Source organism: Melospiza georgiana, chromosome 2 (genome assembly GCF_028018845.1).
Source record: "Melospiza georgiana isolate bMelGeo1 chromosome 2, bMelGeo1.pri, whole genome shotgun sequence".
Classification (NCBI taxonomy): Eukaryota; Metazoa; Chordata; class Aves; order Passeriformes; family Passerellidae; genus Melospiza; species Melospiza georgiana.
The window spans coordinates 19,256,426-19,283,007 of record NC_080431.1 but is presented as its reverse complement, the minus strand read 5'-3'; the positions used below and the strand labels follow the sequence as shown (position 1 = coordinate 19,283,007).

The 26,582-nt window shown below is 35.8% G+C and overlaps 1 protein-coding gene across 1 annotated transcript in view; it reads left to right on the top strand.

Moving 5' to 3' along the window:
- Positions 1-26,582, top strand: part of CCDC138 (coiled-coil domain containing 138) — a 30,677-nt gene extending 4,095 nt beyond the window's left edge. Inside the window, exons 4-14 of the mRNA XM_058044451.1 lie at positions 275-459; positions 1,454-1,612; positions 2,768-2,887; positions 4,330-4,407; positions 4,486-4,596; positions 6,756-6,911; positions 7,651-7,767; positions 8,838-9,030; positions 11,305-11,481; positions 25,271-25,409; positions 26,279-26,582. Of these exons, the coding sequence (XP_057900434.1) occupies positions 275-459; positions 1,454-1,612; positions 2,768-2,887; positions 4,330-4,407; positions 4,486-4,596; positions 6,756-6,911; positions 7,651-7,767; positions 8,838-9,030; positions 11,305-11,481; positions 25,271-25,409; positions 26,279-26,450 (1,607 nt within the window). The 3' untranslated portion in view covers positions 26,451-26,582. The remainder of the gene's footprint in view (positions 1-274; positions 460-1,453; positions 1,613-2,767; positions 2,888-4,329; positions 4,408-4,485; positions 4,597-6,755; positions 6,912-7,650; positions 7,768-8,837; positions 9,031-11,304; positions 11,482-25,270; positions 25,410-26,278) is intronic.

Sequence of the window (26,582 nt, the reverse complement as noted above, 5' to 3'; positions counted from 1 at the left end):
TATATTGCAGTGGAGGGCATAGTTTTGCTTAAAAAACTGTTGATTCTTGGTCAGTTTCAATAAATCATGGAACAAGAACTTGGATCAAATCTCTGTAATTCTTTAGATTACTTTCACATTCTTTAGATTATTTTCACATTTCACATACATCTCTCTCTGTACTTGTAACTCTGAGTTCCTAGAACACATTTTTGCTGGTTTAGTACAACAATCATATCAATATTTAGCTAGGTCTGATTTTTTAATGTAAAATGCATTTTTATCCTGTCCACAGGCCTCACTTTACCTTCTAATTTGGCTGCAAATAACCAAGAAAATATGGACCAAATTAGCAACCATGGTTTGTTAAAGAAAATTGTGCATGGAACTGGTGCTCAGGCATGCAATAGGCAAGGTCTAATACCACCTCACATCAGTCAGATTTATGATGAATTATTGGTCATACATCAGAAGCTCCAGGTAGGAACTGGAATCACCTTCAGATTTTTGTTGAATATTGCTATGAATATTCTCACTTTTAAGAAAGAAATTGGAAATTACTTATATAGTAAGACTTACTTATATATTAAGCTATTATTTTTTACTACTACTTGTATTAATCACAGTTACTTAAATTCTAAATCTGTTTCTCTATCTTCCTCTTCCCCTAGATTAATTCAGTGATTCAGTAATGATGCTTTGACTTGAATTTTGGGTAGACCAGGTAGATGGGTAGGTGGGCAGATTCAGCTTGAGGGAGCTGGAACCCAGTGTTTCTACATCCAAGACTGTCTCCTGACACACTGTATATGTAGAGGGAAGCACTCACAACCATTGCTTCTCTTGAGAACATTTGAAACTCTTCTCCTGACTCTAGGCATTCCAAAGTGCTGCCTTCGTGGCCTCCTCCAAATCCCACCAGCTCATCTCCAGGTTTAGGCTACTAATAGAAGAACCTCCTGTATGGTTTTACTCTGTAATAGTTCCTAAGCTTCTGCTGGATTCCCTGCCATAATTGTCTTTTCCAATATATGAGATAAAAATAATTTTGTATATCTTTTTTTCTTCACCGCTTTTTCAGGGATGCTTCTCACTAGTTGAAGAAACAATATCATTAATCTAGTGTTCAGCACAGACAGTCACATCAGACTCTGTTCTATCTTACAGTTAATACCATTATCCAAATATTTTGAAAGCAAAAGCCAAAGTTTAATTTTCTGGAGCATTAATGTAGAGTTGAATTTTGCATTTTGGGAGGCTGAGCAATTCCAATGCGCATGGAGGTCTTTGGGTTAATGTGGGAGGAAACGGAACAGAGGTGGCTGCCAGGATACTTTGTATTAATAAGCTCTTGTGTAACTATAATGTCACAAAGAGCTAAGCATATTTCTGGGATAAAATTTTAAATTCAGCATAATTTGGGAACATTTCACATGGGTTTTAAAGTAGCTTAACATTTTTTTTCTTGATACAGAGAGAAAGTTCAGCACAGCAGGAGTATGCTCTGCAGCTGCAGAAACGAGAGCGTTGTCTAACAGAACAAGAAACATTGTTTTTTCAACACGAAGCAGCTTTGGCTAAAATAAGAGGTGTTGAGGAAGAAGTTCACACAAAAATTGCAGCTATAAAAGAGGTGAAATAATATATTTAATGATCGATATTGCTCTATATGCCCTTGAACTAATTTGTAGTTACCTGAAGCCACCACGTTTGCTGTAAATCCTGCTTATTTCTTTGAAGTCCTTGAAGTCCCTAAAGGAAAGATTTAAATTAAAAGTACTGAACAATATTGCTAGAATTTTTGTATGACTTCTGTTTCAGAAGGGTGCATTTACTTGTCTGATGTGTAGTACATTTTCCAGTTACAAGTCAGAAAAATGAGGTAATTTTTTTTGTAAAATAGTGAAAGCTATGTGACTCTATTATTAGAGAAAAAATGTGGTCTATCTGTAATTGTAAGTTAAATGAGTATCTTTGCATTAGCTGTAGTTGCAGTGGATTTCCTTGGGAATGCTTTAAGACACATTGAGATCTTCTGATATAGCACCTATTGCAGAGAGTACTAGCAAACAGAGATTCAAAAAGTTTGGAGGAAGACCAGCCTAACTTTGGGGGGGTGGAAAGAAAGAGTAGTGAAGAAGAGTGAATTCATGGAAGGAGAGAAATGAAAGCTAGAATATTTTCAGTAAAATAAAACCTTGCTATTTTACCAAATCTGAGGTACTTAAATCGAAGGTCCAGAGAAGATTAAATATAAAACAAATTTCAGGTGTAAGAGATGAACAGCAGTGGATATGCAGGTTTCATAATTCATATGTTTGTCTTGTAAACCAGACCCCCAGTCTCTACAAGGCATAGGGTTAGTTTCTCACTCTGTGTGATTCAGAGTAAGCAAAGCCAGAAACATGAGTTGAAACTCCAAAACACAGTCACAACTTTTTGTAAATATTTGGAAGAGTGAGCTGTAAGTAAAAGCTTTGTCATTAATTTTAGTTCATAAACCATCCCACATCTGAATTGTTTGAGAAATATACATATATTTAGTTGGTCTGGGTAGAATAGGCAGCAATAGGAGCTATAGGCTGTGCATTTTGCTCTCAGTTTCTGTATAGATCCTTCTTAATAGGCAGTACAGAGATTGTTTTTCTCCCTGCTGACTAAACATGTAAATGTGGACATGAAGAAATTCATATTAGAACGTTTGTCCAACTCTTAACACTTACCTGGAACTTATTGTTTCTTGAATAGTCTCTTTTAAAACATGTTCTTAAATTTGATATTTCTACAGCAACATGAGGCAGAAGTTAAGCAGCTGACAGAAGCCTTGAGAGAGATAACTAAAGAAAATAGGAGGCTGAAGTCATCATATGACAGCTTGAGGGATGTGAATGACTCTTTAAGAAAGCAGGTAAACTTTATTATTTCCTGTCATAAATAATTCTACAAGTTACAGTCAACAAATATTTGAGCAGCTTGAGTTGGCAAAATTGCTTACCTTTTGTTTCTCTAAGTCAAGAATTATATGAATGACTGAAAATATATTTCTCACCTGTTTCTAGTACTTGAAATTTAGCCTTTCTGGTCTTTTACACTATACAAAGAAGTAGGATTTATTCTACCAACTCACTAGGTACAGCTAATTGTTAGGAAGGGAAAGTCCATTGAGAATGGATGGAGAGAAAGTATTTTATTCCATTTTATAATGGAATCCACCCTGTGCAGATTTCTTGTGCCAAATTGCTATGCTGATTCTACTAAATAAAAAGTAGAATGATTTTTTTCTAACTTCATGTTTGGTCAGTATTTTCAGTTATTTTTGCAAATTTTAATGAAGGCAGTATTTTCTCAATTTGTAAACTAGAATGGTGTGTTTCATAGTAACGCATAGAGTAGGAATTTGCCTCACTTGACTTTTAAGTCTGATCTAAAATGGTGATACACAAATTAACTAAATTGTTTGAGCATTGTTTATTCATTGACCTAATTAATGTTCTGATAATCTGAATACAGTAAAAATCTACAATAGAGTCTTATTCTTTCCCTTTAGAGGGTCAGACCTAACTCTCAGGATGCTGATAGTTCTGATGCAACCCATCTGTCTTGTTATTTCCTCTCACTGTAAAATCTTTGCATTTCTGTGCAAACTGAGGGCTTCTGTGATGATCATGCTGTTAATTGTTGTATGGAGAAAGTATGGGTTTTGTTTATTTAAATAGAGGTTGCAATTTTCCTGATCTTTTCTCACCAAGCAAACTGGGTTTTTAGCATGGTCAGCAACCACCTTCCCCATTAACAAGACTATGATTAACATTCTTGAATTTGTGCATTTTTGTCACTTCTTCATGACAAGTAATCAAATGTGAAGTGCATGTATATCTAAGAGTGCCATTGTAGTGCTTATTCTTCCCCTGCACTCTGAAAGATTGGACTGCAGAGATACTGCTGCTGTCTTATTTATCCTGGAACTTATCCTTATTTATCCTGGAATTTATCCTTATTTATCTTATCACCACAGAGGTGATAAGAGTCTAACACCTTGGAACTATTCAAAAGCTGTCTGGACATAGCAGCCAGACATAAGCACTACACTGACACTTCTTCCTAGCCCAGCTTGAGCTGGGGGTTGGACCAGGTATCTTCCAGAGGTGCTCTCAAATCTCAACCAGTCTATGATTCTGTAATTTGTTGAGGGAAGTGAATGATGATTTTGTTTCTATCACTTTTCATGATAATAAGAAAAAACTTAAATAATTTAGCTGCTCAGCAAAATTAAGTTACTTCAGTGTGATAATTAAGTCAAGGTGTGAGTTTTGAATTTACAGACAGTTTAATATTTTTTCCTTCTTTCAGTTAAGTGATGTAACTGAGTTGAACAAGAAGTTGGAAGGTCAAGCACGAAAAGCAAAAGCTCGTTTAGAAAATCTACAAGTAAGGTTTGTTCTTACATGTACCTGCTTTTATAATAGGTAGCCAGTGAAATATAATTCATTGTTATATTTTGTTTAGAGGAAGCATGAATTTTCAAAGGTATGGAAATCTAATGATTTGTGTCAAGTGATGAAAGAAGGCAAACCTATGAAACAGGAAAAAGTGATGGCAAAATCAAGAACTGCTACGGTAAGAATTAAGACGAAGTCTTGAATGTTTTCATTTGGAAGATATTAGACAGTGTAACGTTTTCTCTGCATCTGCTAGAAATTGCCAAATGTAGCATTTTATGAGGTACATTAAGAAGAGAAACAGATTATACTGGGGGAAAACCCACACTTAACAAAGAGTTAACTTTGTTGCTAAAAATATGTCTTGCGTTTCATATTGCTTATGTGTATGTGTATATTTTTCTTTATATGGCAAGTTTTCCTCCTCAGATCATGTTATCTTTCATCTGCCAATTAGAATTATAAGCTGCATCCACTGTCACAGGTTTCTTTTGCTGCATCAGAACACATCTTAGACTCATTCTGGTTACTGCTACAGTACAGAAGTATCCTTATGAGTAACACAGGTAAAAAGTAGTCTTTCAGAAGTATCCAATAAAGAACCTTAGTCTTCTAAACCAAAAGTGGTATGCTGCAATTATTTTTTGGAGAAATAATCTTTAGTGGAGGATTGAGATTAAATGCAGAGTTATTCACAGTTCCAAAACAATCACCTTTTTTCCTTAAAAAAACCTTCTTACATCACTTAATGAAAATCTTTCGGTCTCCATGTTGTTCCATTTATGGTATTACTTTGCCAACATCTCCCAGCTGGTTATGCTTTTTTTTCCAGCTAGAGGTAAACTGTGAAATGAGAAAGATATTCACACCACCCTATCTAATTGATCTACAGTGAATGTGCTGTCCACATATAGCTGTCCACATATAGCAAACAAATTCTCTCCATATAGGTTTTAGCATACTTCATTGCACATGAAATACAAATGGTATCAGTTCTGAGTGAAGAGGAAAAGAGTTATCTAAAGGTAGATAGAAGAAAAGTTTTGATGTCTTTAGGGAATTGTTCATGCAGTCTGTCTTCAGGGATCTCTGGATTTCTTTTGTAGAGTATTTAATTGCAATGTAGTAGAGCCAAGATGAGAGTTGCATTAAATCTTTGTTCTTTTTTTAAACAATACTAGTTACCCAGTTAAATTATCAACAGCGGATTGCATGAAATGAAACAAAGTAGGTCTAGTATATTGAAATAAGAATTTCCCACACCCTTTAAAGTGAAGGACTTTAAAGACTTGTTTTCTCCTGTATTTCATTTGTCCAGAATTATAAAGTGTAGTGATTCTGTATGAATTTTTTTGCAAGCTGTTTTACTACCATTTAATCAAGTACAAAATAAATTATGGGCATATGTTTTTCACACCAAGGAATCATCACTATAGGTGTTTGTTTTGCACTGGGGAGCGAAGTGTGAGAAAAAGAGAAAGAAACACTGCAGGGTTCCTTCTGGATCTTTGTAAGAAAGGCTGACAACAAATGGATTCATTAAATGGCTATTAAAATAAGGCAGAGTAAGAGGAGGAATATGGGGAGTGAGCAAATCTTGTGTCCCTTTAGATGCTGGGAATATTGTGTTTGTGCAGCATCAAATGGAGCCCTGGTGGACTTTGCCCAGGGCATGTTGAGCAGAGCCTGTCCATTGAAAAAAGCCCCTCCTTTTTGGCCACTCAACATATATATCATTTTACATATCTTGCAAGAAAACAACTCTGTTCATGAAGGACGTTCATGGGAGAAGAACTTGTTGCCCTTTTCGACAAGGCCAAGGCCAGGCAGGATCAGCAGTAGCAAGAGGGAGCTGCCTGAGTTTACCCTGCAGCCAAGCACAGGATAGACTGTGCAGGTGGTTATCTGTGCAGCACAGCACAGGCTGCACTGCTTGAGTTACCTGTGGTGTGGGTCTCTGACTTCTTGATGTGCAGCGGTCTCCCAGACAGGACTGCCACCCTCCCACCTTTGATCTGCCTACAGTTTACCTTTCCCAGAGATGCTGTAAGGTACAGTTCCATTCATGCTATACAGGCTTCTCAAACCCTAGGTACCAGGGCAGCAGAGCACACATGGCCTGTTCAAGATCACTGTCTGCTTGAATGCATTTTCCACAAGCCCACACTACAGTAACTCACCTCTCAGATTTTATCAGACATAAAATTCTCATCCTTTCTATTATGCATAATATTTCATAGCTAATGTACTGTCATGTATTTCAGTCTGTTACTATTTTAGCTTAGAAAATGCATTAAATTGAAAGCTGAAATATCTGATGATGTGAATATATTACAGCTACCATTGAATTCACAAGTCTATGAGCTCTTAACTTATCTTATGGATTGGATCTCTGACCAGCATCTTAGCAAAATAAAAACACAAGAAGAGAGTCATAAACCTAGGGTTACCCAGAGCTCAAAGAACTTCTATACTCAGGAAAAGTGTATGAAGGTAAAGGGGTTTGGATTGTTTGGGTTTTTTGCTTGTGTTAATGTTTTCAGATTTCACTGTGTTTTAAATGATTCTGAGAGTATAACAGGTCATCATGTAATTAAAACAAAATAATTGTTAGTAAGTCAGTATTCTCACTTCAGCAGTGAGATATAATAGATAATTTTTCATTTGTAAAGCATACAGATAATTTTTAATAAAAAGTGATATCCTGTCTCAACCTAAGAGCTTCAGCATTTTATTTCAAGTGACTTCTGTGAGGTGATAGCTTGTCTTTGTGTTTTATGTGTGATGCATTGTTTTACGGAGATCAACAGGTCAGATTTAAAATAATTTTATGCCTATTTAAATACTAAAATTTCAATTTATCACAAATAAAAGGTGATACTATGCTGTATTTCAACACCTCTATTGTTTTTTCTTGTGATACCAAGATTTAGAAATCAGTGAGGTGTTCAGCAAATTCATTTTGTTGTATTTATTTATTATATAAAAGATTTGTAGTCACTGTGATTGGATTTATATGAGATTAATCTCACATGTATCTCCACTCCCACATGTAAACCTATGTAAAATTTAACACCTGTGTATGCATATAATTCTGGTGGCTGTACTGGATCTGCCCAGAAACATTTGCATATGTAATCTGATAAACTCCAAGAGAAAGTTAGGAGGTTTGTTTGTTTTTAGAGAATAGTTCATATACTGCATGTAATTCTATTTTTGTATATTTTTGCAGCTTTTGCCTACAGCTGCTGAGCAACTCCAGTGGATGCCATATGTGAATCCTAAACTGCACGTGTCTGTGATTAAATTTATTTACTGGTCTATAAGACAGTTAGACACTGATACACAGGTAAAACAAGTAGTCATCATGTAGTATATTAAAAAAAATCATGGAAGATATTAATGGATTTTACATATTAAATACATAGGAAAATTGGATATTTTCAGGTAGCATATAGAAAAGAAACTGTTGTCTTTGTAAAACATAAATTCATAGTGTTGACCACAGAAAGTGGCAAATGAAAAATAAATTCACCTACAAGTTAAATTTAAATTTCGCACTGTGTATTTAAATGTAGTTTCCCTATGTATGTGATTTCTTTTGTGATGTCTAAGCACATCTGAAGTTCTATTTTTGCATATGTATTAACAAAGCTTGCACTAGAGAAGGCAATTATTTCATAGTGTGTCATTTATGGGAATGAGATTTGTTGAACGTGATGGAAGTGAGTGGCAAAGCAGTGAAGAAATTTTGGTTTTTCTGTCCTCTGCTTGGTGTCTAACCACAAGACATTCCTTGCTCTTTTTGACCAGACTGCCATAAGAAAATATTTAGCAATATAATAAAGAAAAGACAGTTGTACTGTAAAGACCCAGCAGAGTGCTGTCAATGTTCAAATGCTAGAAACTTTGTAAATATCCTCAGTTTAAATTCAATACAATAGTAAGATGTTTGGTTTAGTTCTAATAAGTGACTATATTTTAAACAAGCATATTGTGAGGTTTGATTCTGTGGAAATATTTCTATAGAGTTTATGATGAAAATCTAGTAGATGTTACCTCTACAGTGTTTTTCAGCTTCATATTTAGACCTTGATTCTTTACATGCTTTTAAAGGATATAACTTCAGGCAAGCTTACAAAATTGATTGGACTGAAACAGCTTTTTCTGGAACCAGAGGCAACTTAAATAACATCAGAGTATCCAGGACCCTCACTAATTAGTCTCTTGCTGAAGTGTGTGTTGATAAGGCACCATGTTAATATTGTTCAACAGCTTTTGAAACAAAGCAGTATCTCCTGTACTGATTATATTCCTGTACATGGTCAAAGCATTTGCAGTTTAGTGTTTAATTGCATGGAGAACATATGTATGTCAAGTTGTAATGTTTGCACTAACCACATGCACTGTTTGAAGCAGCACACAGCAATGAGATCAACTATGAGGAGACTTGGTGAAGATATCTTCAAAGGCATAGTGAGTAAGGGAAACCCACAGAGTTCTTCTGAACAGCCTACAGAAAGTAAATCAAAGTCAGCAGCTTTCTTCAAGAGTTTATGTATGCCTCTGAGGTTTCTGTCGACTTTGATTGTGCTTAAAACAGTGAAACAAGGTAGGTCAAGATTTTTTTTACATTAATTTATCTATTTCAGTCAGATGCCTGGACTAAAAGCATTTTAATGGTACTGTGGAGTCTATTATGCTTTATTAGTGAAAAGTGATTTTACTTGGGTATTGTGAAGCAAAATATAATAGTATAAATCTTGCTGTTATTCATTTTATGTTAGAATTTGTGGTTTTGTCAGTATGATGACTTGACAAGTCAGCATTTCTGAAGAGGGGGGAGAAGATAAAGGTTTCAAAGTAGACACTGTGAGATTACACTAATCAGATTGTGTCTGAACAGCATGAGAAAAGATGTGAAAAATACAACTCAAAGAATAAGAACTCTTCTCTCAGCTGATTTTTTAACTGCTGCCTTCAGTTTTAATGTCTTATCTTTCTTCAGGAGAAAAAGGGAACAAGGTGTTGCAGATCCTTTTTTATGGAAGTCAGACAGAAAAGTAAATATCATTAAGAGCAGGTGTAAGATGTGATTGCTGCTTACCTGCAGCAACTCAGCAGTACTGTGTGTCTGCATAACTGGGGCTTTCTGCAAGAATAAATTTTACAAGGATAGCATAAGAACAAACATCTCTATCACCCTTTTCCAACTCTTTGTGGTATCAACCACTTATTTTCCCTTTTCAAAGACAGTCTAAAAGCATGGATCATTTTGATAGCAAGTAATTTTTTAGTGGAGTTACAACTGAGCAATCTAACCTAACCTCAGAGAAGGTTCTGCTTTTGACAGGAAGGTTGGACTAGATGCCAACTTGAATTATTCCTGTTTCCACTTTTGCTATCATTTTTCCTCAGAATGGTTTGTATTTTAAAATATCTTTACAAGTAACACGTTTCTTTTGTCAGTAACATGAAGAGATTGATACAGGTTACAGAGATACTAATTTTCAAGGTACTCCTGAAATACCATGCAAAAATGTCAAATGTTTTTTAGTCTCTTCCATGAAATATGTTAGGTTTTGGGGCAATTCTTAGACAACAGAGATCCATGTCACAAAATTGCTACTATCTGTGGTTCCCTGATTGACACAAAACAGGAATGCCAAATATTTTAAATGCATAGATAATGAATAGAGTTTTTATTCATAGAAGTTGTGCTTCTGGTTTAGATGTTTAAGCATATTAGTGTGTTTTTATGCTTAATGACCTGTGCAATATTTATATTGTGAGTATTTATAGTTAATACTCACAGGAATAAAACATTGTGGAAGACCATCCTGACATCATTTATGAACTAACACAGTGTTCCAGCTGTTGGAGGGAACTATTTCAGTCAACATATTTTGGTGAAGCATGATAATTAGTCTCAAATTGATACTCACATTCTAGGAATGTTTGATAAAAACAATGCAAGAAGAATTGAAATAAAAATGTAGTCATTGCAGAGACTGATTTTCCCTAAGCAGATGAACACTCCTGATTAGAATGAATCAGTTTAGCTTTTCATGGTTGCTTTGTACTGCTGGCTGCTGTAGCACAGAAAATATGATCTGTTGTTAAACATATGTCAGATATCACCGTGTATGAATTATATGAATTTTGATCACTCTGACCACATGGCACTAATGATGTGGTGATAAAATAGCAGATTTGGTTGGAACATATGTCCTCATTCCTTCAAAATGTCAGTATCCAGCAGATGGCACCGTAGTTAAACTTATGCAGTAGGATAACTTATTTCCTTCTGCTTAATTTTCTGTGCTCCAGATGATCAATGCAATACCAAGATACTGAGGAAGATTTGACAGCAGGAAGTTAAGAAAATAGATTGGTTCACTTAATCTACATCCTTTGTATAATTTCTCAAAATGGATGAGAATATAAAATGTTTATACTGAAATATACAGCTTTTTAGAGAAGGAATGGGAGTAGTTGCTCTCATGAGAATAATTGCTCTCACTCAGACAAATCAGCCACTGACTCCCTTAATAGAGGTTTCCCAGATGTTGAAACCAACATTGTCTCAAACTATGCAAGTTTGTATTTTTTTTTTCCTCTTTAACAAAATATTTGCAGGACTTTACATTTGTAAGTATATTTTTCTTAAATATGTGAATTGTAGATAATCTTTTTCTCCACTCACAATGGATTGTTAAGGAATAAAAGTAGGCAGAGGGCATCTTCAAATAAAAAGTAAATTTAGTATTTTCAGCTGTTTAACTTTTAAATGTGTATCTGCCATGGTAGCTGTCAGATAGTTGTTCACATGGCTTAATGAGACAAGGATTATAGAAGTTTTATTGCCTGTATTTGTTATTTTCAGTGGATTACCTGGCTCAGGCATTTGAGTCCCTTCGTGCAGACTTGAAGACAGATGAAGGGAAGGCCTTATTTTTGGAATACCAATGTGTGCCTGTTGTATTAAGTCACCTAAAAGTATCCAGTACAAGTCTGCTTTCCAGGGCTCTTGATGGATTACTTCAGATGACCATGGAATCTGGTAAATGTGGGTAATTACAAAAAAAAAATATCATTATGAAAACAGGAGAGGAAAGCATACAAACAATGGACAAGCGTATAAAAATACAGTGTAAAAGCTGTATAGTCTAATGTACTATTAGCAATTCTTTGTACATTCAGTAATGACATAAAATGTATTTCTGAATTGTCCGTCTTTTTCTGAGTCATCTTGTGTTTTCCTCTCCCTCTCAGCCACTGTTTTGTATTTCATCTTGGTTACTTTCTTATTTCTTGCTGTGAAATTTTGTAGCTATTTTTGGTTGGGTTTCAGTTTATTCCACTGCATTACCTTGCTGATATTTTTCTTTGAAGTCTGGCTGTGCCAGAGAACCCAAATCATGAAAACCTGCCAGAAGGTGGAGATAAAGAATAGGTTCTATTTTAATTCTCTTCCTAGTTTGGATGACCAGCTCACCCCCAATCATTTTTCAATTTCTAGGGTTTGGAAATGGTATTTCTAGATGAGATGTTTATGTTTTGCTGAATTTTACTGTGCTTTGGCCCTAGAAAAGCATTAGTAATCTTATTTGCCACAGCATTTCTCCAGGTGATACAGGTAAGGATCAATTGATAACCACCTGGATGAGCATGAAGGTAGTGACACATTCCAATGCCATGTTGAATAAACCTTGTGGGTTTTTTTAAGATAAAATCACTCACTGCCTTTAAGAACAGAATTGTATGTTGTTTTGGAAGTATTTTTTATTATACATTGTACTAGTGAAATACAAAGTATGTTTAACTTGGGATGGAATGTTGAGTAAAAAGCAGTTTTGTAGCAACCTAAGTTCAAAAATATTTAACTAGAGTTCTGTTCTTCCTTTTTCTGACCAGGTAATGAATGCAGTTTTACACTATTCTTCCTAGTAGTCATAACTGTGATTGGGAAGGAATTAATTGAATGCACAAAAGTTACCATCTAAGCAAGATGGACAGTGTTTGGTGTTTCTTTGTGTAATGACTGTGACGGTACATCTTCTGTTACCTTGCAGTGGTCATTCTGATATGCTAGGTGCCTGCAGTTTGAAGAATAATGAAGATATATTGTGAGACTCAAATTTTGCTTGCTTGCTTCTCAGAGAAGTTGTATTTATGTAAAATCAGGGAAGGAAGAGTACTGTGTAATTAAATTGACATTTGATTGAAAATTATTTCTTGGCAGCTGGATATAAAGATTATATTATGTAGACCTCTTTTGTAGAATAAATTTCCAATACACAAATTAGGCATGGTCTGCTCTTTTCCAATACATAGTGTTTTGCAAGAAATTTTTAACAATGAGAAATAGTGTTGCTGATGGGAAATTGGGATTTCATTCCTTTGTAAGCTTCCAATTAAAAAGTCATTAAAGACAAACTTTGGGAGGCAGCAGTGACTATTCAGAAGAGAGCTCTCTGTGTTAGAGTAAAACAGAAATTCATGCTCAGTGTTAAAGCTGTATTCATGTGTAGCTCTAAATATGAAGACATAGGTAGTGGCTCTTTACTAAAATATGGAGTCATATTACCCAAAAAGACAGCATCCAGTCAACAGGAGGCAAAGTCTAGACTTCTATTTTTTTATGTAATATGTACCATCCTAGGCATTCTCTCAATTTGTTGCAGTAATTTTCTGGCTCTATGGGAGTGTTACAATACTCTTGCTCAAAAATAATACCATTAGAGATTAAGCTATTGGAAATTAAATTGAAAAACAGGCCATTGGAAATTTTTCTAGCATATGATTTTCTATAACTTTGTTTTTTAAGGTTATTTTTTTATGGGATGTTTTTACAGATTCGAATCTCAGTTGTCCAGGCTGAAAAATGTGAATCAGATATGAAATAACTACTGTGTTGCAGTACTACTCCCTGTAACTGCATGTACCTTTTTTTTTTATAATAAGCAATGAATGCTAATGTTTCTGTGCAGTCCGAGCTTAGCTGAGGTCTTCAGGTAGGTTATTTCCCCTGTAAGAAATTATTTTTCTCATGTTCAAGAAATGAAGCCTAGGTTTCCCTCATATACTGAGGATAATTACTTAAGCTGCATGTGAGGAATCCCAGAATCATAGAATGTGCTGAGCTGGAAGGGACCCATCAGGAGCATCAAGCCTGGCCTTGTGCAGGACACCCCAAGAGTCACACCCTGTTCTCCAGACTGTTGTGCAAAGCTTCTTGAATTCAGACAGCCTTCGTGCTGTGATCACTTCCCTGAGGAGCCTCTTCCAGTGTTCAACCACCCTCTCCATGGATATCCAACCTAAGCCTCCCCTGACTCAGCTTCATGTCATGTCCTCAATTTCTCACACAAGATCGGTGTCTGCCCCTCCTCTTCCCTCTATGGGGATATTGCTGACTGCAAGGGGGACTCCCCTCAGTCCCCCCCAGGCTGAACAGACCAAGTGACCTCAGCAGCTCCTCATACAGCTTCCTCTCTTTGTCATCCTCATGGCCTTGCTTTGGACACTCTCTCATACTTTAATGACTTCTGTATATTTTATTCCCAAAACTGCCCCCAGCACTCGAGGTGAGGCCTCCCCAGCTCAGAGCAGAGCAGGACAATCCCCTCCCTTGCCCAGCTGGCCATGCTGTGCCTGATGCCCCTCAGGACAGGGCTGGCCCTCCTGGCTGCCAGGGCACTGCTGGCTCATGTTCACTTTTCTGCTAACCAGGACCCCCAGGTCCCTTTCCTCAGTGCTGCTCTCCAGCCTCTCATTCCCCAGTCTGTCTGTACATCCAGGGTTGCCCCATCTTAAGTGCAGAATCTGACACTTCACAGTGTTAAACTTCATATGGTTGGTGATTGTCCAGCTCTCTAACTTGTTGAGGTCTCTCTGAAGGTACCTACTAGTCTCAGACAGGTATTTCTCTTGATGGAAGCTAGAATGAGAGTCTCCAGTACTGCTTAAGCAGATTTGGGATTGTTTTGCATGTTCTTAACATTTTGGATCAGTATCATTATTTGACTTCATAGTATGTCTGGTACAGTGGGTTCAAAATTCAGGTTTCCCTTGCAAGTTCACACAACATTGACGGTGCTTCACTTACTGAAAATATGATGTGAAATGCAACAGCTGAGGCATTAGTATCATCTTTTTTCTCTCTCTGTACAAGACCTTAATGGCAAATTAAAATTAATAGTCTCACTGCTGTGGATGTTACTGGCAGACAGCCTTTCATACAGTCCATCTCCAGGAGTTTAGCATAACAAGCTGTGAGAGTCCTGACACCAACATTTCAATGAGAAACGATAGAGGACTGAAAGGTGACATACCTTAGTACTTTTTTCTCTTTCTACATCTCCTCCGTACAGGGGTAGATAACACCTGGAGTGTACCTATCCAGCTGAGCCACTTGTAGAATTCTGTGAAGAAATGTTTAAGACTTTTGGTACCCTTAGGAAGCTAATTTCTATGTGCTTCTTGAAACTTGCATCAAGTTTAGCTGCACTCTTATTTTCTTGACATCTGTGAGTTTCCATGCCATTGTAGAATTCTAAAAAACTAATCCCACTATCTAATCCCCTAATATAGTGGGATAGCCCTGGCTGAACATCAGGTGCCCACCAAACCACTCTGAAATTCCCCTCCTCAGCAAAGCAGGGAAAAGAAAATAAGATTGAAGAAATAAATTTTGGGTCAAGATAAAGGCAGTTTATTAAAGCAAAAGCAAAGTCCACACATGGAACCAAAGAAACCAAAAGATCCCATCAGTAGATAGTGTCTGACCACTTCCTGGGAAGTGGGGCTTCAGCATGCATAGAGTTTGCTCCAGAAGACATGTCATAAATAAGGAATGCCCCCTTCCCCTCTCATGCCTTCCTCCTCCTCTCTTCCCTTGGCTTGTGTTGCTGAGCTGATGCCATATGGTATGGGAGTCACTTTGGCTCAGCTGCTCTGCCTGTGTCCCCTCCCAGGACCTTGCCCAACCCCTCCAGGTGAGGGGGAATTTACAGAGACAGTGTTGGCACTGTGCTGGCACTGCTTAGCAGTGGCCAAGGACTGGTGTGTTACCAGCACCTTTCTAGCTCCCCATACAAAGCACAGCACTTTGAGGGCTGCTGTGAAGAAAATTAGCTCTTGTCTCAACCAGACCAGTACACCCAATCATTAACATATTTGGAATTGTAACAGTGTGAGTGATATACAGAATATATATATATGTGTGGTATAAATATATATATATGCTGATCTTGTTTGCCTCACCTCTTTTACACAAATCTTAGGGCCTAAGGAAGAGAAAAATGTTCTACTGATCATTGTTCTTGTCATATACAAACTCATTCATAGCTGGACCAAAGGCTGACTTTTAAAAATCAGGGGAGAAAAAAGTTGAGCCTAGTATATTCCTCAGGGCATAAGAGTGAGAGGAGCTGCTGAAGATGTTATGCAGAAATTCAGAGAGTTTACTTTGTGTCAAAAGAGCTTCAGTTTCAGTTTACTTTTATACTCTCATAGTGTCGGGGTTTTTTCCATATTCCAGTACTTCTGTGAATTCTGTTCATTACTTTTACTGTTTGTAGATTTGAGGAACAAAATTTTGCAGCTGTGTTTTGTAAGCTGGTCCTTACTTAACCACTTGCATTTTGTTAGCAAATTGCTTATTTTTACCTTTTCTAGAAAGTTAATAAGCAACTGAAATGAAATGTAGGCGATTCTTATGATAAACAATATAATTCTAAAGAATTTATATTTCATGTTGTTTATATGATGGAGAATTTTTTTTTTCAGATGAACTCAGTGGCCTAAGTTGCAGTCTGGTTAGTTTAGTCAGCTCCCTTTAGGGGAAGTAATAGGTTGCTTCTGAATTCTAAATGTGGGAGTGAACAGCTTGTTTTGAATGTGATAGTAGAAAATCAACTCTACAAAGATATTTTATCTCTTTCCTCTTATTACATTCTGCTAATGCGTTTGTTTAAAACTGTACATAATGGTGTATAAATTGGTTTAGCTATATTTTTACTGTAGCTATCTCATTGGTTCCTTTCTTGTTCCATGGTCAGACAGGAGGACTGTCAGTTCAGTTACATCCTTTTCAATTTCTTTTTTGTGCTCTGTACCCATTGCCAGTATTTCGATCCATATTTGTTTTCTGTAGGATGCCAACCTTTCCCTTGCTACAAAGATTGACTGATGAAAGCAGAGTCAAGGGATCAAGTCCTGCAGTGTTATTTTAGTCATGGTGCTCTTTTCCTTGAATCTGAGGCTTCAGATGAGTGCCATAACATTCAGCTTGATCCTTCTTTTGGTCTATGAATCTAATGAGTGGTCTATAAAGGCATCTTCCTTGCTTTTCATTTTAGGAAAAGGATAAGACATCTATTCCTGCTCATTTAATAAGGAAGAAAGATTTCAGTACCACAGCTTTTGAAGGTTTCCTTACTTTAGTTAAGGAAAACAAGCTACCAGGCCATGGTGTTCAGTTTTTAGTCCCATCTCTAAGCTATGACCCTTGTGAAGACAGATCTAAAACCAAAATCTTCTCTGTTAGAATTGTCATAGAAAGTAGGTTTAATATCTTGTTAAATACTGAATGGCTTGTGATTGATTTCCACAAATGCAGAGTGCTTTGACTGCCTTTGAAATTTTGAGAGCAAAACATTAACTTCTACATGCCAAAGTTTGTTTAGTCAAATGGCATATAATTGCTTAACAAAGTTCTTACCATTTCCCATTAAAATTACTATGAAAATTAATGTTTGATGATTAAAGTAATTGTTACTTCTAATTATCCAGATTGTTATAGTATGAAACAGTGGCTTCCAGGGCATCTTCATACCCCAGAGTTCCCTCCCTAAGAATACAAATTTCTTTCCTCAGCAGACCTTGTTTCTAGAACAGTACTTGCAGCACACTTTTCAAGAGAATTCCTGGATACCAGACTTGAAACATTTTCTGGAAACAATATAGTAATAAGTAGCATGACCTCATCAAGAAAATTTGTTCTGTGGGTGTTGAAGAACATCACATCATTGGTATTAAATCACTTTGTAGCTGAATACTTGTCATATGCAATCTTGTTCAATAATGTTCTTCCTGTCTTCTCACACATCTTACTGTGTTTATTTTAAACTTTTAAATCAGTTTAAAGGGTTTCAAATGATGTAGTGAGTTTATATTCACCTATCAAAAATACCATTGTTAACTGCAGTCTGCTTCATGCCTGATTTGGAAACTGTTGACAGAGAGCTCCCTGCCTCGGTTTCACATTTTGCACTTTTATACAAAGACATCATGTGTCTTAAATTCCTCCTGCAGTGGTATCTGACTGTATCAGGTAGATTAGTACATTCCCCTTTTCCAACTTTAGGTTCATTCAATGAAATCAAAACTTACCTTCTGACTGGACATTACAAAACACTGGCATTTGCTTTAAATAAAACTTAAATGTACTTTGTCTTCAGGCTTGTTTCTGTTTTGCAGAGAGTATATTTTATATGTGTGTATTATTCACAAATCAAAATGAGAGCACCTTCAAAAAAAAAATCTCAAAATGATGCTATCAAGTTTAGTGTAAGTTATGGCACATTCTGGTAGGGCTTAAGTGTGATTTCTTAGCCATATTGACGTAACTGAAGAATTTTAATAACTGCAAAAATGAGCTGTATTTACATATTCACTGAACCTTGCTTATAGTTTTAATTTTTTGGGGGGAAGAAAATATTATGGTCATGGATTACCAAGTCTGTAGTCTCAGTCCAGATGTAGTCTCATAGGGAAGTTAATGAAGCCAGTGAAGATAGAAGGATTTTCTCCATAGTAAGAAGCTGTGTTTATTTAAATGTAAACTGGAGTCTTCTTAAATTGACCATCTATAGGACACTTTTTTCCTTTTTGCTGGAAAGCTTCTGTAACTGATCCTGGGAATTCTACAACATGCACTGTTCTGTGGGTACTTCTAAAAAGTCAATGGTCAGAATTTGCCAAGAAAACTCAAACCTACCCCTTTATGTTTCCTGTTGAGTCTTAGCATTTTGAGACTTTACAGGCTACATGCAGTGTGGCATGGAGTAAAAAATGCTCATATGCCTAAACAGATTAAAATTCAACATTTTCCAGCATATTATCTTTACTGGTAACTTTGCAGGATTGCAGCTTTTCAAGTGAGTTTTTTCTGCAGCACTGGAAGGATAGAAATGTCAAGTTGGTGAATATTGTACTAAGATAGGGTTCCCCTGACCTGTGTGAAAAGCAGATGTGAAATTGTCCTGAGGACTTGTGTTTTGAAGCTATAGTGATAGAAATGATTTACAGCTTACATGGCATGAACACTGAAATACAAATCATTTGAAAGGAAATCCTTCCTCTATTATGCTATCTTACCTTTGTAATTTTTATTTATTCTTCTGAAAACAGTGGATAATTGTGTTGGATTAATAAATGTTTTAGTTTAATATTTTAACCACAGATAAGGATCTCTAACTCTGTTAAATGCAGACTAGATAATGCTAGGACCCACCTATATGTGCTGAAAGCGAGCAAGTACACCAAAATTTTGCACACATTTTTATTAATTCAATTAAAATTTATATTTAATACTTTGATTTTGATGAAATTAATTTAGTATGAAGTACCCGTCTCTAATAACAAATAACATCTGTGTCATTATTTTCTCCCTCTTCTAGTACAAATCATGTAATAGTTAGCCATTCTGAATTTTGGACCCCTGTCTCATCTACTCCAAAACAATAAATAGAAGTAGCCATTAAATATAAAGTTATGTAGAGCCAAGTAGCCATTTCAGAAGTAAAGATTCACTGTCCATTTTGGATAATAACGTGGTTCTTAAGTAGTGTATCAATTTGAAGGTAGATGTGAATGTTAACTTTTGAAAATTATTTTATGTTAAAAAGAGTTGTTTATATCAGCATTTGGATATACACATCCCCTTTCCAGTCAATTTAAGTTATGAAATCTTTAGAACACTGAAGTTTATTCAAGTAAGATATTGTTTGCTCTTATTTACTAAACTTGCATATTTTTAATAAAAACTTTACAATTTTATCTTTTTCCATAAAATTATTTAAGTAGGAAGAATATTTTTATACATATTTTGTTTTGTATTTGACTGTTAGAACTATTGTACTTTTTAGCCAGCTTTTTTTTGGAACAATGTCGTAATTGATATAATTCCATAATGAAAGGCTTTCCTTGGAAATGGAAATTTAAAATTGTATAATTTGAGTAATGTCTGTGCATTGTCAGAGTTCAGACTTTATATACCCTCTCACTTTAATGTTACAGAACTACAGGTGATGCTTTTATGCTAAGGTTTTCTTAGCATTTGTGTTTGGAACAAAGCTCCTTCGGGTGTGTGCTGAGAGAGTTGTGATTCTTTCTGTGATTCTGGTATTTCATTGAGCCTTTTCTGGCTTCTTGAACAAAGAAACCCATAGTAGTGTACAACTGCAATTTAAAATGCTACCTAGGTTATTTGTAAAATGTTTTTTTCTCTCTGTCAGGCCTTATCAGATTCAGTCTTTAATGGTAAGGCCGTGTTGATTGCTCAAATACAAGCTGAGTTCAATCAGCACAGCAAAAGCTTTCATCCTCTGATGATCAAATCCATCCTTTGATCCACTGATCATCAGTGATTTTCCAGGAAAATTGTATGTTGATTTTTAGTATATCAACTTTATGCTTCTGCTATTCTAGCAAGTAAGATAATTCTGATTTCCATGTATTTTATACCTGCTGCATTCTAAGTAGGCAGTTCCAGCATGGAATTTTATTAGACTATTCCTACCTTTATACCATAGTCATTAACTAGTACACCAGATAAGCACAATTGAAAAAATCAGTGTTTAAAACTGAAGTTCATTTTTAGTGAATTCCTTACAGAGCACACCTTCCAGCCATTCTGCTAACCCCCATTTTCTGCAATAGAATATCACGTGTTGCTTTCTCAAGTGGCATTGACATTTAGATTAGTTATAACTGCTGTAAGCATTTATTTACCAGACAAAAATACCTGACTATTCTGCCTCAACAACTGGAATTCCTATACACATACTTACAGAAAAACCTATTGTACATTTTATTTTCTTTTTTATTTCTCAGCTTTAGTTCCTGAAAGGCACATATATTCAGTTTTCCGTTTTTTGGTCCAAATCCAATAAATACATTGCATTGACTGTTCTCTCTTTGCAAAGTGTTGCTTCCTGACTTGTTTTTTACCTATCGGGGGGTTTTTTACTTGTATTTTCACCCCCCAAACAGTGCCCTCTTCCACACATTGAGCAGCCAGTTTTTTCAGGAGAATGCTGTGAGAAACAGGGTTTTAGTGAAGTCCAGGTAAACCATATCCACAGTCTTTTCCTCATCCACCAAGCAGGTTACTTGGCTGTGGATGGAGATGAAGGTTGGTCAAGCAGGACCTGCCTTTCATAAATCCATGTGTGTGCTGGCTGGGCCTGATGCCTGCACATGCCATGTGGGGACACTCAGAATGAGCTGCTCCATGACCTTCCCTGGCACCAAGGTTGGGCTGACAGGCCTCTGAATTGTCCTTCTGGCCCTTCTGGTAGATGAGTGTCACAGTTGCCAGGCTCCAGGTATCCAGGCCTTTCCCTATGAACCAGAACTGCTGGTAAATGATGGAATGTGGCTTGGTGAGCATTTCCCACTGACTTCCTCAATACCTTGTGGTGGATCCCATCTGGTCCCAGAGGCTTGTCTGTGTGTCTGAGTGGTGCATCAGGTCGCTGACCATTTCCCCTTGGATTATGGGAGCCTCCTTCTGCTCCCTGTCCCTGCCTTCCAGCTCAGGAGGCTGGATACCAGGAAAACAACTGGTGTTGTTATTAAGGACTGAGGCAGTGAAGGCGTTGGGTAGTCTTTTCCTCATCCTTTGCTATGTTTCCACCTCACCACCAGTAAAGGGTGGTGATACTCTTGGTGGGGAGACCCTGCTGCATCACTCACTTGCATTGCTAAGATGCATTCTCTTTTCTCCCAGCAGATCCTCCTGCAATTAGAAAATGAGGCAAAACTGGCATCGGTAATTTGTTGAAACATGAACTTAGAGTTGTCATTTTATTTCCTGAAGTGACATAGCTTTAGGTATGAAAACAGAATTTTCTGGGTAACTATAGCTGGTGAGATTTTATGCTGTGTGACTGATTACTTTGAGGGTGAATTTCATATGAATCCTGTCAACAATGATAAATTGCTTATTGTTCGTTGCAGTCTACCAATCAGGCCAAGTTAATGCAACTACAGCACGCTCTAATGTATTAAGGATACCACTGGAGGCTTTTGCAGATTATTTTAAATTGTGACAAAGTCCTGTCAGGATAAATTCCAATTATATTTTTCTAAAATAGTTAAAAGCAAAATCTATGCAGAATCTAAGCCACCAAAATATTTAAAAATGTGAAGCTTATTATTTTTAGTTAATCAGCTAGAGATGCATTTAAATTACGTATTTATTTTGTTCATATTCTGATTACTTAGAATATAATCTTCAAAAGCTTATCTGAATTGAATATATAAACAGTGTTCAGAAAGTCCATTTAAACATGTACTTTTTTCAGTTGGGTTTCACGTGATTAACTTTGCAAATATTTAGACATTAATATCATGTTAGCTTTTCTGTTTTATAGGAAAAATCTTCTGTCTTAAAAGTTATGTTGTCTTTTTACGTTAATTTGTAAAATTCAAAGTCAGAACATTCTTACAGCATATATTTGTGTTTGTGTATGTTTTTTAAAATGTAATATATTTAAGGAACCAGTAAGGGCAGGGCAGCAAAGAAATATTCAGGTCAGCTAAATATGGTATTTGTTTACCCTGCAGAAAAGGAATTAAAAGCATTTTATGGCTATTTAAGCATATTTTTAGGAATAAATTGTAGAATTGCCCTGTTCATCCAAGCAGTCTTTGTTACCTTCAAATCTCTCATGAATCAGAGGTCAGATGAGTCAGAAGTCATGCTAAATGAGTTTTTTAAAGCCATTTGTTGTCTTAATAGGCAATAGAAAGAAGAAAGGCCTTTCTTCTCCGTTTGTTTCTTGAATGTCAACGTTCTCATAAAGAAAATAATAAATATATGTATTTGTTCTTTTCTTCTCTTTTTGAAAAGCGTCTTTGGTAAGTAAGAGATACTGTTTCAGATTTTTGTTGTTAAAACACATTTCATCAGCGGTGCAGTGCAGGTTGATAGGACCAACCATTTCTCTTTCTTGGGAATAGGCAGTCATTTGGGGGAACTGTTGCAAATTTTAGAAGAATCTCTATAAATTAGTAGCTCCATAGAATTACTATAAAGTTACAGACTATATGATTTGTAGTCCTAGATTTTCATTGCTTTAGAGAAGGTTATCTCTTCCTGCTATTGTACAGAAATTTTACTTCAAACACTCTTTAGTGATATTTTGTCAAGAAGCACTCTTAAGATGGTGATTGTCTTCATTGGGCTTTGCTTATTTGCTGTTTCTGTTCATAGTTTTGTCACCTCTTCTCAAGGATTTTAACAAGCTAGACTCACTAGGGCATTACAGGATCATACCAGAAGTGAAATTTTAGTTAATCTTTTTTCCAGGTTTAAGGCTCTGCTGTATGTACTTAACAGCCCCAGAGTTCTGCCACAGAGAGCAGTGGCTCAATGAAGAGCACCGAGTGCATGTCAGTCACGTATCACTAAATGTAGCACACGTGGTGAACTCATCTAAGGATTTTCTGTTTGCTGTAATTGGCAGATAACCCTGAGGTTTTTTATATGACAATTTCTGAAAAATAATACCTTCTGCAGAGAAAGTACAGAAATACTGAAAAAAATATGAAAAGCGGTATGCCTTGAAGACCATAAGCTAAAATAAAATGAGAAATAGTATCTTTACTTGTCTTTTTTTCACTGATTACTGCTTTCTTTTCTACTTTACTTTCATTCTGGTTTTATATTTATTATTGTTACAATTTAGAGACAGTGAATTGTAAGTGGAAGTAGTACTAAAACAGAGAGGACAATGTGCATAAAACCATAGGTGTATTGAACATGGTAGGAAGAATGCAAAAAACACAGAAATAGATGTAAACAGAAAATCAAATTTATTTCTAGTGATTTATTGCCTTGATAATGTATATTGTATATATAATGTATATAGTCTTTGACTAATTGTTGTTCTGCATTGCTTTGGGTAAAGAACTGAGGATACTTCAGCTATGCAAACCACAAAACATCTGCCTGCCTTTTCCAAACTTTACAGAACGTCAGTTGTTATTGCTTTTTATTGCTGCAAGGTTGGCCTCTTGCTACCAAGCTCTGTTATTATCCTGCATCTGTGTGTTTTCCATCCACACATTCCATTATGTATGTTGTGGATTCCATTTGTTGAATTCAGTATTTTAAATCAAAGGAGCAAAATCACCTCTGCTGAAAAGAGAGAAAAGATTATGTATAGCTGTAGTTTCTCTGATCTGTGATAGAGGCATTTGCTGCTTCTCAGTCTCTTCATTTGAGGGTATAAACCAGGAATGGCCCACAACTCTAGAGTTCCCTGTGTATCAGAGGTGGCACTTGGTCATTTGTTGGAATAGGAATAACTGGGTCCTTACTGAATATTCAGCATAAATGCACAGTGCAGAAAATTAGTTATCTAGGCTCTTGGGCTGACTTTAAATGCCAAGTTGATTTGTTTTTAAAGCCCTATTTCAAACAGTTTTCCATAGCATTTCTTCAGATTTTTTTATCAGGAAACCTTCTGAAATAAATTAAAACCTTGAATTCACTCCAAGGCTACTTGTTACATTTAATAAATTGTATGTCCTTGAACAAGGAAGGGGAAAATTTTGACCAAAATGTACATCCAGCCCTCTTTGTACTGATAAAAACATCATGAGATCCTATTTATAAATTACAGTCTTCAGGTTATGAATTTTTCTTAATGTCTTGTTTGTTGGTTAGTGCTGTCATTTGCATATTGCAGTTTCTTATTAAGTGGAACACATTAAATATTTTAACATTATGCAATTAAAATATTTTCTTCACATGTGTATTCTCATAATGCAAATGCCCTATGGTATATGAAAGTCTGTTAATTTTAAGGAAAAACAAATTGTTACTTCTTCTCTTTAAGTTTTTGCTATAAATTAATCTGTAATATGAGAACCAAGAATGAAATAACAGGTAACAGATTTAACCTTATTATGAAGTTACTAGATTTTGGGAAACAGGGTAGAGGGAAATGCTTTTCAGTGAGACATAAAAACTCATCTGCTATTTTAAGGGAGGGGTTTTTGTTTTTAATTGTTGTACAGATCTTACTTTTACCTCTTAATCATTGTGTTTATTCTCTTGAAACTGAGTACAGGGACAATATGCTGATGATGAAAGATTATCAGGTCTCACACAATCTCTTATATGTACTATCCCTACCTATGTGAACTGCAGCACTTTAAAATATTTCTTTCTGAGTCATTTTGCTCAGCCTAATGTTCCCCTCCCATGGTCTGAAGGAATGATAAATGAGCATTGCATAAACATTTTCAATGTAAGATTTTTTATTTGAGTTTAAAATGATTCTGTTTCCTGTTTTTCTCTGTTCTCAAGAGAATAGACACTGCTTTAGTTCAAGGATCAATAGTGTCAGAACTCTTAGGAAGCTGCATTTTTTCAGTTTCTAGTTTTACCTGAGTTTTGCATCACATGTTCAACAGAAACTGAAATATTTGGTTGTTGTAATTATTGCACAGCAAGAAGCATTTAAGGCCTTCTAAAGGTATCAATAGTAGTTACACTTTTCTCTGCACTGAGCTCTGTGATACAGTTTTAAAATAATTTTCTTTTCCAGGTTCCTTACAGCCTTTCCTGGAAGCCTGCAGCAATGAATCCTTCTTCCAGACTTGCTCTGTATTGCTTCGAAGTTCTAAGCTAGATATTGCAGTTTTGGAAAAGCTCTGTGTTATACTGCAAAAACTCTCCAGAATAAAGTAATCCTTTATTACCATTATTCTGTTAGCTATTATTAGGTTAATGAACTTGGTGACCTTTTTTCTTTTCCAAAAACTCATCTCTGTTTTTCTGTTTATTCCCTCCACCATATACAATGCTGGACTTGTAATTGTAGCAGTTAAATTTAGACTGTTCCTGCCATAGAGGTTTAAGATAAGCTTCTCAATTAGTGCATAAATCTAGTTCAATTTGCAGACTACAAACTAGAAAAAAGCCTCACAATATAGACTTAAAGAGGAGTTATTCCTTACATCTGCAGGTGACAAAAATGCTTAGAATTCTTAGAAGAGAATCCTAGACTTCCAGTTTTACTCAGCTACTTAGTAGTAAGCGCCTTTGAAATTTTACTCTTATATTTGACTTGCATTTAAGCTTCATCAGTTTTCATTTCCTTAAAATATTTAAGATTTTGAGCCAATTGAGCCCTTTTGGGAATGTTCAGCTTTTTAAAATGTGTTCCCATTGCTTGCTGATTATTGGATTATTGTAAAAAAGGTCATCATATCAGTAGTAATGTGCTGCTGAGCTTCACTGGCACATTGCTCATTGGGGTGTTTCATTATTGTAAGGCATATCTAAACTGAGGAATTTTTACATTGGACTTAAAGCTGTTGACAAAACTGAGGTTTTCATTTCTTGTAAGGAAAAAAATTGATCTCTAGGAAAAAGAATTTTCCAATAAAATAATCTAAAATTGTAACTGGCATTTAGTAATCAAAGTAAAACTGACTCACAAATCCTATTTTTTTATTTGTCTCTGAAATCCTATTTCACATGAGTAAAAAACCCTTTCCTTGAGCTTTCTCCATTTTAAATTGACCATTATTTTATTCAAAATCTTTTGCAGAAGCAATAAGAAGCTGTTTGAAATGTTTGGTCTTCATCGAATGTTCCAAGAACTGCGCAGAACTGTGGATCCAGGTCACACCTTCCTTTGTATAAACCTTAATTCAATTCTGCTGAATTTGGAATTCTTGACAAGTAACTCTCTTGACTCCAGTCTAAGCACAAGTCACTAGCACTAGCTTTCAATCTAATTATTGTTCTGTATAACTGATACCAGCTGCCTATGTTACTTGAAATTTGGAAGGTTTTTTTTTACTGATTTGTAATAAATACATTAAACAGCATCTCAGTACTGTGCAATTTGC